Source organism: Neophocaena asiaeorientalis, unplaced genomic scaffold, assembly GCF_003031525.2.
Source record: "Neophocaena asiaeorientalis asiaeorientalis breed wild unplaced genomic scaffold, Neophocaena_asiaeorientalis_V1.1 scaffold282, whole genome shotgun sequence".
Classification (NCBI taxonomy): domain Eukaryota; kingdom Metazoa; phylum Chordata; class Mammalia; order Artiodactyla; family Phocoenidae; genus Neophocaena; species Neophocaena asiaeorientalis.
In genome coordinates this window covers 461029-472650 of record NW_020172595.1, presented here as the reverse complement: position 1 = coordinate 472650, position 11622 = coordinate 461029, and the positions used below count along the sequence as shown (strand labels likewise).

General features: G+C 53.9%; 3 protein-coding genes across 8 annotated transcripts; 1 reads left to right on the top strand and 2 right to left on the bottom strand.

Moving 5' to 3' along the window:
• The first annotated feature begins 1365 nt into the window (after positions 1-1365).
• On the top strand, positions 1366-4300 carry APOM (apolipoprotein M). The gene is made up of 6 exons (XM_024738655.1): positions 1366-2384; positions 2765-2919; positions 3209-3282; positions 3376-3474; positions 3653-3751; positions 4158-4300. Exons 1-6 carry the CDS (start codon positions 2271-2273, stop codon positions 4181-4183), a joined length of 567 nt encoding a protein of 188 aa, XP_024594423.1. The 5' UTR covers positions 1366-2270; the 3' UTR covers positions 4184-4300.
• Positions 4301-4422: 122 nt separating this feature from the next.
• Positions 4423-6920, bottom strand: CUNH6orf47 (chromosome unknown C6orf47 homolog). Its single transcript, XM_024738653.1, has one exon. It carries the CDS (start codon positions 6073-6075, stop codon positions 5182-5184), a length of 894 nt encoding a protein of 297 aa, XP_024594421.1. The 5' UTR covers positions 6076-6920; the 3' UTR covers positions 4423-5181.
• Positions 6921-7964: 1044 nt separating this feature from the next.
• On the bottom strand, positions 7965-11365 carry GPANK1 (G-patch domain and ankyrin repeats 1). 6 transcript variants are annotated; one of them, XM_024738641.1, is made up of 5 exons: positions 11076-11365; positions 10879-10926; positions 10335-10777; positions 9348-10061; positions 7965-8591 (listed from the first exon to the last, which is right to left on the bottom strand). In XM_024738641.1, exons 4-5 carry the CDS (start codon positions 9956-9958, stop codon positions 8147-8149), a joined length of 1056 nt encoding a protein of 351 aa, XP_024594409.1. In that variant the 5' UTR covers positions 9959-10061; positions 10335-10777; positions 10879-10926; positions 11076-11365; the 3' UTR covers positions 7965-8146. The 6 variants fall into 6 exon arrangements, with proteins under 6 accessions (XP_024594409.1, XP_024594411.1, XP_024594406.1 ...); XM_024738643.1 differs by having other exon boundaries at positions 10335-10509; XM_024738638.1 differs by having other exon boundaries at positions 10335-10509; positions 10643-11365.
• Between the last annotated feature and the right edge of the window lie 257 nt (positions 11366-11622).

Genomic DNA, 11622 nt, shown 5'->3' with positions numbered 1-11622 from the left:
GTCGCACTACGCATGCGTACACACTTAGGCATCTCCCCACCCCCGCCGGCGCTGTCCATTTGTTACGTGCGCGCGCTTAAGCAGTAGAGGGTTGTGGTGGCCCTATAAATGCCTGAAAAAAAATTATCAGGTGGGACTCTTCGACTGCCTCGAGAGCGGCTTTGAACAGTTATATGGATCTTGGAGTTTGGAGACTGGGGATTGTGCCTCGCTAATCTATGTTAAAATCCTGGCCGGCAGAGAATTTGAGGCGGCACTGTCCTGGCCACCTAGAATACTGTCTTCCTCTTACCATCGTCCTAGTTGCGCCTCGCCTTCGGCGCTTCCGGAAGTCACCCTTTCCATAGGCGGTTGGAGGTGGCTCTCGAGCTGATTTGCGTGTGGTGGCGTCGTTGGGTTTGACCTCTGTTTTGCCCGGTGGGCGTTTTGTGGCGCCATGTTCTTCCCCGGCGGTGTGCGGCCGAGGGGACACGCCATGTTTTGGAGAAGCTAAGGATTTACTGCCTTTCAGGACTTTTGTCTAAAAAAGGACGCCTCCGAGTTTGGGAATTGGGAGCAAATAGAATTACACTGGACCGAAACACAAGACTCTGACCCTGGGGACTTGAAAGGGCCGCCTAAGGGCTTCTGCGGGCCGGAGGTCCGGGGAGATTATCGTTCCTCTGTCTTCTCCCCCAGCCCCTCGGGCAGCGGCCTGGGCCCCGCGGTGCTGCCACTCCAGCCAGACCCGTTGCTTCCAGTGTGCCTGCCTCTGGTGCCCATCCTTTCTGGGATTCGTAGTTTATACCTAAGTCCCAGTACTGTTTCAGTTAAGAGTTCTAGTAAGCATCTGTACATGAGCCCCTAGTTTGTGCCAGCCAGTTTGCTGAGGGTTTCACGTACTGTCATATTTAAAAGGCTTTCAACGTCTGAGATAACTATTACACCCACTTTACAGGTGAGTACCCCTAGGCGAATGTCAGTGGCAGAACTGACAAATTCAGGCCTACCAGACTCCCTTGGGTCAATCACTTCTACTTTACTGCCACAATAACTTGTATCTTAGTTTTTTTTATTAAAAATGTCAAACATTATCCCAAAACAGTAATAACGAACCCTCATATACACATCATCCAAAGTTTATTCTTTTAACTAAATTGCAAACCCATAGCAAGCCTCACCTCTCAGAACAAACCTTTATGGCAGTCTGTGGGTTATAAACAATTTATAAAAGAAGCTCCACACCTTCCATTACATTAACTGCTCCACCCACTTGGCACTCACTACCCAATGACTGCCTCTTGACAATTCTTTCCCTACCTTCCGTTACTTGAGAACTTAATGCCCACCAGAGACTAATAAGTACTTTACAAACACTACTATTAATTATAGCGAATATTTATTTTGGACTTCGGTGCAGGCCTTTGCCATGGACTTTATGTGCATTAGCTCTTTTAGTCCTATGAGATGGATGATTTGCTCATTTTACAGATGAAAAAACAGGCATAAAGGTTAATAAAGTTATCCAAGATCGATAAGTAGAGTTAAGGGTTTGGACCCACTCTGCCTGACACCACTGTCTGTTCTCTTTAACCACTAGATTATGTAGTCTCTTACTTATAAACACTGAGTGAATGAACTCATGTGTCAGCAAACTTTTCTGGGGGGTGTACATATAGTTTCCCCAATTAACAGCTTCAGAGAGAAAGCCTCCCATCCACCATGCTCCAGCACCTGGTTCATACCTGTTCTAAAGCACTTACCAGGTTGTACTGCAATGATTTGTTTATACAGCTAGTTTTCTGTAGACTGACTTCTTCAAGGCCAGGGACTGTGTCTTATTCATTGTTATGTTCCCAGGGCTTAGCCAGTTCCTGGCCAACAGCTGGAACTCAAAAACAGTTTGCTAAGTGAGCGAATGAAAGAATCAATCCACTTCTCTTCAGTGCTGCACAGCACAGCAGATATCCCAGCTCAGATATGGGTTGAAAGACCACAGGCCTACCTGGAGGGCTCAGCTCTCTTAATTCCTGGGAGACCCTGGACATGCCAGGATGTATCGTGGAGTAGTTGCATTTAGAAGATGGGGAGGAAGTCCCAAACACTGTAAGTAATCCAGGCTTGGGTTGGAAAACAAGGTTGAAGTTACTCATTAGCAGGTGAAAGGGCCAAGGGTCGAGGCAAGGGGGCTGGAAGCAGAGTGGACTGAGCAGCCAGTCCACGAGGCAAGTGGGAGAGCAGTTAAGGCACCAGCCACTCCACGCAGACCCCCAGCTCCCTCCTGCCTGAAGATGTTCCACCAAATTTGGGCAGCTCTACTCTACCTCTATGGCATTCTCCTTAACTCCATCTACCAGTGCCCTGAGCACAGTCAGCTGACAACTGAAGGACTAGATGGGAAAGAGGTATGGACTGAGAATGTGGGAAGCGTTGCCGGGTTGGGGGTTGGGGGCCCTTGAGAAGTGGCCTAGGATGACCAAAAAGCCACACTGGGAAAGGAAGGGAGGAAGAGGGTGTGGGTGTTGTGATGATGAAAGCAAGAAGTAAAAAAAATATTAGTACGTGGCCATCAATGTAAAGACACGTAGAATTGGGAGGTGGGGTTTACTGAGGAGGGACAAAGAGGAAAAGTCATTTAATGACTCCTTGTCATGGATCCAACCCTCAGTTGGAAAAAGGCAGCCAACACCTTCACCCCTAAGCGTTGTCATTCTGACTGATGAAGAGGCTGGATGGATTCTGTAGTGAGACCCACCTTCTTCTGCTCCCCTCGTTGTCTCTCCAGTTCCCAGAGCCCCATCTGGGCCGGTGGTACTTTATCGCAGGGGCAGCTCCCACCAAGGAGGAGTTGGCGACTTTTGACCCTGTGGACAACATTGTCTTCAACATGGCCGTGGGCTCTGCCCCCATGCAGCTCCAGCTTCGAGCTACCATCCGCACGTGAGTGGTGAGGAGGCAGAGGCAGCAGTAGGTACAGTCTCTGCCTAAAGTGTGAGCACCCACCCACAAAGAGCTGGGCTCTTTGGCATATCCATTATTCTTGGTCCACTTGAGTTCAACAGCTCTGTTAGTTTCCCTCCGGAGAGATAGGGACCTAATCATCCCTTGGTAGCTTGAAACCCAAGGGGAGCCAGGCTTCAAGAGGGAATAAGATGAAGTAAATAGAGGCTGGTACTGAGCGGTTGAGGTGTCACTCAGTCTTTCTTCCTTGTCACCACCACCTCTGCAGGAAAAATGGGCTCTGTGCGCCCCGGAAATGGATCTACCACCTGTCTGAGGGGAGCACAGATCTCAGAACCGAAGGTTGGTTCTCTCCAGCCCTCACTCTCCTCAAGCCCCCTGGGCTTGCTTGCTTCTGTACCTCAGTCCTCACACTTGCCCCACCCACCCTGACAGGCCGCCCTGACATGAAGACCAAGCTCTTCTCCAGCACATGCCCAGGCGGAATCATGCTGAAAGAGACAGGCCAGGGTTACCAGCGCTTCCTCCTCTACAGTGAGTGAGGGTGCCAGGCAGGAAGTGCTGGGGGGAAGCGGGAGCCGGGGGGCAATATAGCCCCTTTCTCTGGGCTCCGTGACATCATCTCAGGAAGGGCTGCGTGCTTCCTTGAGGGCCTCAGCAGGGGCGGTGCTGAGAAGCACAGGCTTTCACGGGCCTTGCCTTGCTCTTCCAGATCGCTCACCACACCCTCCCGAGAATTGTGTGGAGGAATTCCAGTCCCTGACCTCCTGCCTCGACTTTAAGGCCTTCTTACTGACTCCCAGGAATCAAGGTGAGGGGGTAGAGTCCCACAGAAAACAACTAGGACTCACCAAGTCTTCTGTGAGTGCTGGATGAAAGGGACTCAAGTGATGTCACCAGAGGGCATGGCCAAAGGCCGACATCATCACATTGGCTGTGTTGACACTTCCATTTGTGTCACAGACTGCAATGGCACCACAGGGAGCCAGGATGGGCTCTGGGATACTCAAGAGAGGTTTCTGAGTTTGCAGTGGATAAAAGGGGCAGAGGGTCAGACAGGGGGCAGAGGTCTGTAGGGAAAAAAGCCCTCAGAGACCGCTTCTCTGACATGGGGGAATGAGGGAGTACATTCTTCCTCATCCCATTACCATCAACTTTGCCTCTCTCCCTGGGTCTCCTTCCTTTTCATCCTCTTTTTTTCTCCCTCCTCCCACCAGAGACCTGTGAGCTGTCCAGTAACTGACCTGTGGCTTCATCTGTGCCCTCCAGATGGATACAGTAGGAACTGAGATTGTGGTGGGGGGAGAAGCTGGAGACTCTTAACTCCCTTTCAAGAATAAAGATGATTTTTCAATCCTCATCTCATTTGGGGGTTTGTCTCCCAACATCAGTCCCACTCCCCCCATTTCAGTACTCCCTCTGGACCTTCTACCACCTAAGCCCCCAGCTGGACGGCATCAGGAAGGACACTGAGTGACAGTCACTCTCACTTTTAGTGGTGTATTTAGGATTTGGTGTGACACATTTATTGCTGAGTGAGCAAAGCCAACCCCCCAGTGGGGTCTGCAAACTCCAGTGCTCCCCATACTGCCTATGAGCTGCCAGCCCTTCTGAGCTGGCCCTCCTGCCAACACTGCCAGCACCATCCCCACTCCCTCTGGCTCCTAGGAACACCCAGATTCCCCCACGCAGGCTCCCCATCACCTGTGGGAACCCCATCCAGACCCCCTAATCCACCCACCTAGCAGTGCCACTCTTTCCCAGATAGCACAGATCACAGGATCCACAGGATCCCTTGAGTCTCTCAACCACCCTCTTACCCCACCCAGAGGTCTGTCTGTCTTGCCTCTAGTCTCCTCCACCCCTGGAGAGTTTTGAAAGGTAGAGAAGACCCTTTAGTCTTTATTCTCCACCACCACACTTTTTTTTTTTTTTTTTTAGTTTTTAAAAAGCGGAGGTGGGAAAAAAAAAAAAAAACTGGAAGTGGGAGAAATGTAAAAGCAAAAATTAACAACAGCTGGTGAATTCAAGGCCAATGCCCCTACTGTCCATAAACACAGACACCCTAAACAGCTCTCCTGTGTGTGAAGGGGGGCGGGGCCTCTGTGCCCTCATACTCTGGGGTTTCTGCCCCATCCCTGAGGTCCCTGTGCTTACAATGTGGATCGTGCCCCCACACTATCTTCACCCTTGCTCCCAACCCACTGAGGGTGGGACGCTGGGCCACACCCCACCCCGTGGTCACAGCCTCTTTCCTGGGTCTCCCCTCTGCTCCTCACCCTCCCTCCCCAACTTCTCGCCCTCCAAGTCAGTGGCCTCCCCATCCCCACTGGGCTCCCGGAGGCTGACAGCCAGCACCAGGGCCTGTAGAAGACCAAAGAGGCAGGCAAAGTGCAGGGGGTGAGCGGTAAGTAGGCTCAGCACGGCATGGAGCCCATGCAGGGCAGCCAGGAAGGACAGTAGCCCATGCAGCCAGAGGCCCAGCGGTCCACGCAGGCCCAATGCGTCCAAGGCTGCCCGCAAGGGCCTTGAGCACAGCCCTAGCAGGGCTGAGGCCAGGAGCTCCAGCAGGTGCAGGGTCAGGTTGGTGGAGATCTGCAGGCACTCCTCTGGGTCCCCCAGGTACTGGTAGGGAGCCCCTGCTCCCCCACCTGTTTCCCCCCGCAGCCAGCCCAGCAGCTTCTGACACTGGCCAGGCTTTTCCGCTGGGGCTTCAGGCCCAGGGAGGCTCAGTCCCTCTTCAGGGGACACACCAGGCTTCTTGGTGCCACCTGAGTCCACAGGATCCCATCCTAGTTTGAGAATGGTCTCTCCAGCCTCCAATCTCCCAGACTCTTGAGTGCTAGAGACAGTCTCGTCCCACTTGAGAGAATCCATTTTTTTGCACCCCAGTTGCTCAACTTGGGACTCCCTGCTTGGTTCCGGAGCAGCCCCAGAGCTCCTCTGTGCACCTGAGTCCTTGGTCTTGGGAGGCCCCAGATCTCCCATGGTTTCTGGGGCACTGTCCCAGTCACTCGCTGAATTCTCAGAGGAGCTGTCCATCCGTCTGGGTCCTGGGGCGGGCAGGTCAGGCCTCGTTGATTTCCAGCGGCCCCAGGGGCGAGGTAGCCAGCCACCAAGCTGTCGCAGGAACATGGTTGGGGTGTGTAATGAGCCCCCAAATTCTGGGGCTGCTTCCTGGCACTGTTTAGACTCTCAGGTTTGGGGGCTGAGGGTTTCCTCAGAAGCCACAGTCTGCTCAGGCTCAGAAGAACAGGTATCTGCTGGTGAGTCCTACTCTGAATTCAGAAGTGGCTCCCCACTTCCCTGGATGGTCATGCAGCCTCAAGTGTGTCCAGCGGCTTGTTTCCTTTACAGTTTTGAGGTAAAGGAAGGCACATCCAAGTTCATTCACCACCACCACCCAGCACACAAGATTCCAAAAGTCTCAGGATCTGACAAAGCCTGGGTCACCCCCCCAGTGTCCTCCCTGTTTTCCAGGTTTCTTTCCCAGCAGGCAGCACCCCAAGTTTCACTCACCAAGCCTACGCCCCAAGGTGCCCCAGCAACTGGGGAGGAGGTTCTCCATCCAAGAAGGAAGGAAGGAAGGAAGGAAGGTGGCCTTGGGTCCTAGGTGCTCCGGAGCGGGAGAGTCCTGAACTGCTGCCCTAAGGCAGCTCAGGAAGAAGTCTCCTGTTAGGTGAGTGAGGGAAGAGGTATCCGGCAAACTCCAGCCAGCAACGTTCGTCCCTTGATTCAGAGGGCTGTGAACGCTATAAAGTGGCCCCACCGGCCCCTGAGCACGCAGCTGAGACTCGGTCTCCGCGAGGTCAGGCCGCAGATGTCCTCGGAGATCCCGGTTGCGAGGCAAAGCGCGGGCCTGCCTGGGGAGCCAGGCGTCCAGGCGCTGCAGCCTCTCCCGGGCCCAGTGTCCGGGCCGCGGCCTCGCGGATCCGCCCGGAGCCGCAGAGCCCGGAAGCAGCTGCACCGGGACTAGAGGGACAGGCGGAGGCGGAGCCCGCAGCTCGCGGGGCGGACCCTGCCAATCCACCACCGCCCCGCGCCCGCGCTGCTTGTGCGCGCCATCAGTGCGCACCTGGCCGTACCGCGGGGCGCAGTCAAGATCACGGGGACCCAACGCCTGAACGTAAACCTAGCTTTCCCTTTTCGTCGTCTAGAGCCCCCGTGACGCCAGTGTTCCCTTAAACTCGCCCGCCCCCTTTAGTCCCCTTTCCTTGTTTATGATTTCATGAAAGGATTTTCCGGAAAAGAAAGTTGAGAGGAGGCTTGGGACTTGAGTAGCCCTTCCTTGCTCCTCCATGCACGTATTTTACCTCTTGGATTTGACGACAGCGAGCGCTTCATGTGCCTGGCACCTAGTATGAGCAGCACAAGGGAGGAGCGGGAGAGGAAGTGTGGGAAGGACAAGTGTAGACAAATAGGATGTGCTTCCTGCCCTCAGGAGTTTTCAGGTATCAAAATGATGAACCTCGGCTTAGTGTATATTTGGGAGGCCAGAGTTCTGGTCCCAGTTTCAGCTAATAGCCTACAGGCTGCATAATCTTAGGCACTCCTATCACACTGGCCTCTTCCTGCAAGACCCTACCCACTCTCATCACCTCTGAGCCTTCTCTGACCTCCTCTATCACCATGCATCGTATTTGATCACATCCTGTCTCCTCCAGCTGTGAGCAACCTGAAGACTGGGAAAGTCTCTTACTCCCTATTCTTAGCACATAGTATATGAACTTTGTGAAATCACTGATTGAATTGAGTGGGCGAGGGATGGAGTGGGCAGGGGATGCCTTCTGAGGGAAGTTAGACTTGCATAGAGATGGGCAATTCCTGGTTCAGGGATTGAAAAAATAGGTGGAGCACTCTGGGCAGCGGCTGGGACTAGGAGCGAACCAGACTGGCAGGGAGGTGACCCTATCACACCACCTAGCAGAGCTGCTGCCTCTTCTGGCTCAGGTAGAATTTCATGTGGCCCCCAGCCTGTTTGGCTTCCCTGTAACAGCTTCCAGAAAAGTGAATAAAACACCAAAGAGGGGGAAAAGCTTGATTTATTTCTCAACTCTCAGCCTCTTTTCTCCCAAAGGCAGAGTCCACTGATCAAAACCTGAAGGTCTGGAACCTGGGCAGGCCCCAGGAAGTAGAAGCCCAAGTGCCTAGGTCAGGGGCCCAAGTTCAGACTTCAGCAGCAGACCAGGGTCAGAACTTGCCAAGGTCAGAACTCAAGGTTCATGTATGTCCTCAGATCCCGCTCCCAGGCCCTGTCCTTCTCCTCCTGCCTTCTCGCCTCCTTCCAGTTCAGTGTGGTCACCCTAGGGGCTCTCTCCCTCCCAGCCACTGCCCGTGTATCCCGAGCTGGGAAATGTGTAACTCGGGGTTGGGGTGCTGATCTGTAGCCTAATCCTTCCTGGTCCCTCTTGAGGACAGTGGGGATGGGATTGGCACGGCCCTCGCCCCGGGGTCCCAGCCCCATTCCAGGCTCCCAGCCCCCCCTCAGCAGCAGCCTGAAGCCTGGGCTGGAGGTAGGCACCCCAAGGGGCAGGTTGCGGGGCCGGAGATCCTGGGACAATGACAGCAGGTGAGCAGTGGAGGTACGGTGGTTAGAGTCTTGGAAGTGGGCATCACAAGCCTCACAGTACTGGGGGGAGGCGGGTCGGGACCTGCAGAGAAAAAAAAGAAAGGGTTAAGGGCAGCGCAAGGGTTTAGGCCTCAGAGGTGGGTGGCAGGGTGGGACAGGGTCCTTCCAGTATTTCTGCTGAGGAACAAATTGCCTTCCTCCCCACTTAGCAACGAGGGACCCAAAGGGGAATAGCTGGGAGAAGAGAAGGTTAAAAGGCCTCACAAGGCTCTTGGGTGAGGGAGGATTAATAATAATTACTATAGCTAATGTTTGTATAGTGCTTACTATGCTACAAGCACTGTTCTAGCACTTTACATATATTAACCCATTTACTACTAACAACCCTTTGAGAAAGGTGCTCTTATTGCCCCACTTCTTAGATGAGGAAACTGATGCACATGGACATTAGGTCGCTCGCCCAAGTAAGTAGTCAGGATTTAAACCCAGGGAGTGGGTAAACACGGGAATATAGCAAACATTTTATAATGACTTTAAATGGACTGTAACCTTTAAAAATTGTGAATCACTAATACTGTATAGCTGTAATTTATATAGTATTATACATGAACTATGCTTCAATAAAAAAATAAAATACAAAATTAAAAACTAAGTAAATATATAAATTTTTTAAATACAAAAAAATAAACACAGGGAGCTCATGTCCGTAACCAGACTGCCTTACTAGCCTACACTAGAGGACAGGGAAGAGAACCAACCCTCCAGCTCTGTTCTGGGGCCTCTAGTGTGGAGTAGCTAGGAAGGAAAGAACACAACAGAAGATAAGGCTTCCCCTCACCGGTTCTCTGGACTCCTCGTCTCTCTGGGGCCCTCTCTGACCATGTGGGCCACCTCAGGGAAGCCTGCTTCTTCTGCCAGCTGAGCAGCATCCCTGCCACCCAGCTCGCAGACCCCCACCCAGGCAGCCCCACGGCCCAGGAGATAGCGCACAGCTGCCCCCTGGCCTGCTCGGGCCGCACACATCAGGGGGGTCCACCAGAAAGCATCTCGAGCGTTGATATTCCCCCCAGCTCCCCCTGCCTCATGGGGATCCAACAGTCTTTTTAGTTTTGCCACATCCCCCTCCTGGGCTGCCCTCAGTATCCGGTGGGTCATCTTGTCCTCTGCCCCAAGGGATCTCCTTTGTCCATCTCCTCCTGATACTCCTGCTGCAGCTTCCTTCATCATTCTTCTTCTCTTCCTCTTTCTCTTACTGGCAGACTCAGGCTGAGCCCTCTGGGGTTCACGAGTGCTGCTCTCATCCCCAGTCAAGGCTTCGTAGAAAGCCCGGGCTGCAGCCCCATCCAGGGTGGGCTTCAGCTCTTCAGGCTGTGACTGCAATTGCCCATCTTTCCAGAGATCACTGGGGTCAGTGGCTCGGGTAAAGTTAATGAGGGTGGCCCCGGACATGGCTTTTGGGAGATCTGGGAAAATGAGACTAGGCAGGGGGAGGATGAGACGAGGAAGCCAAGCCCCTGGTGATCCTGCAGTGACCAGAGCCACCTCCAGACACCTGCTGGGAGAAGGAAAAGTATCCTTAGCGTCAAAAATCCCCTCCTAACCCAAAATGACCCCACAACCTAGGACCCTGCAGGGCCTGAGGACCATAGATCATGTGGAAAAACAGGAAATCCTACAGTAACAGACCATGACCCTTAGTAAAGGTTAACAAAGAAGTCTCCATAAGACAGCTGCCCAGAGGTCCTGCGCTCCGCCCCCACTCCCATCCTCATCAACAATAAATAATAGCCTCTCTGAGGCTACTTTACCACCACGTAAGACATACCGTTAAGAAAAACAATCAGCCTAGCTCTTTAAATCTTCCTCGATCCTATTTCGGGTAACGTCTTCTCAAACAAAAACAGACTTGACACTTCTCCGGAAGCAGGAAGCAGATTTAAGGGCGAGGTTCCAGTCTGTGTTGTTGTTTTGTAGCTTCCGTACTGCAAAATGGCACTACTCTAAACAAAGTAATCGACAGAGTCACACGATACAAAGACGCATGCGTGGCTTGAGGGGGACAGTTACTCGAGGGCGCAGGCGCGCGCAAGCGCCGGGGCTGTTTCCCGCCTTAGAATCGTTCCAATAGCATACCGCAACGCAGCACGTGCCCAAGTAGCGCGAGGACCGAGAAGGATCCGTCGGTTGGTGTGCTGCTTTTACATATCGCCCCCACAATACCCGTCGCCTCCCTCAAGGTGGCCCCCGCTTCGAGCTCATTTTCTGTCCCTGGGAAACCATTCTCGGGGTTAAGAAAGGCCCTGAGGTGAAGAATGCCCAGAAACCGTGAAAAGAAATAACGTCTCACAGCCCCTCACCATTACTCTGACCTGGGTTCGAAGGTCACACTTAGCGCCTGCAGCAGTCCCGTTCAAGCCCTAAGAGGAAATGCAGAAGTACAAGGGAACAAGCAGCAGAATGGCTGGCGCCACCTCAGGTTAGCGCACGGGGCAGTCCTGGTTCTGTCGCCGTTCAGTTCAGCCCAGTACACCCTACCCAGGTCCGTCAGCACAGAAACCGGCCTCACCTCCCGCCTCCGGAGCCCAAACCCCGGGGTGAAAAATGGGCCCCTTCGGGGGTCTCCTTGGCGGGCTGACTCGGGCAAGGAGCCCGACAGGCGATAAGGACCAGACTGGCTGGAGCGGATGAGGTCAATGCCCTGGGAAGCGTAGCCGCGCCGGGGCCTGAGGCTCGCCGTGCGACGGGAGCGGCAGGAAACGACACCGGCAGCCGTCTTCCTCTCCCCGCCCTTCTCGACCCCACGGTTCCGGGAATCACACGACTATATTTCCCAGGCTCCGTGGCCCAGACGCGATACTGACTTTCCGCTTCCGGTTGAGCCTAGCAGCCCCTTGCTGCGCCCCGCCCCCGAGCGTCTCCCTCAGGGGCCTCGCGACACCAGGGTCGTGCGCGGGTCATCCTGGGATTCGTAGTTCGGCTTTCCCTAGTTTCGCCAGTTTCTCCCTACCGGGGACTCCATTTCCCGGCGTCCATCGCGGCTCCCGACGCTAAGCACTTGCGCGTTGCCCTCTTCCCCACCCTCCCCAATTTCCACTTCCCCCCCACCCCACTTC

Excerpts from the sequence above, each read along its gene's own strand:
- APOM (XM_024738655.1), top strand. The coding sequence starts at position 2,271 with ATGTTCCACCAAATTTGGGCAGCTCTACTCTACCTCTATGGCATTCTC. Across the intron at positions 2,385-2,764 it reads AAGGACTAGATGGGAAAGAG|TTCCCAGAGCCCCATCTGGG; the intron begins GTATGGACTGAG and ends TTGTCTCTCCAG. Across the intron at positions 2,920-3,208 it reads CTTCGAGCTACCATCCGCAC|GAAAAATGGGCTCTGTGCGC; the intron begins GTGAGTGGTGAG and ends CCACCTCTGCAG.
- CUNH6orf47 (XM_024738653.1), bottom strand. The coding sequence starts at position 6,075 with ATGTTCCTGCGACAGCTTGGTGGCTGGCTACCTCGCCCCTGGGGCCGC.
- GPANK1 (XM_024738639.1), bottom strand. The coding sequence starts at position 9,958 with ATGTCCGGGGCCACCCTCATTAACTTTACCCGAGCCACTGACCCCAGT. Across the intron at positions 8,592-9,347 it reads ACGAGGAGTCCAGAGAACCG|GTCCCGACCCGCCTCCCCCC; the intron begins GTGAGGGGAAGC and ends TTTTCTCTGCAG.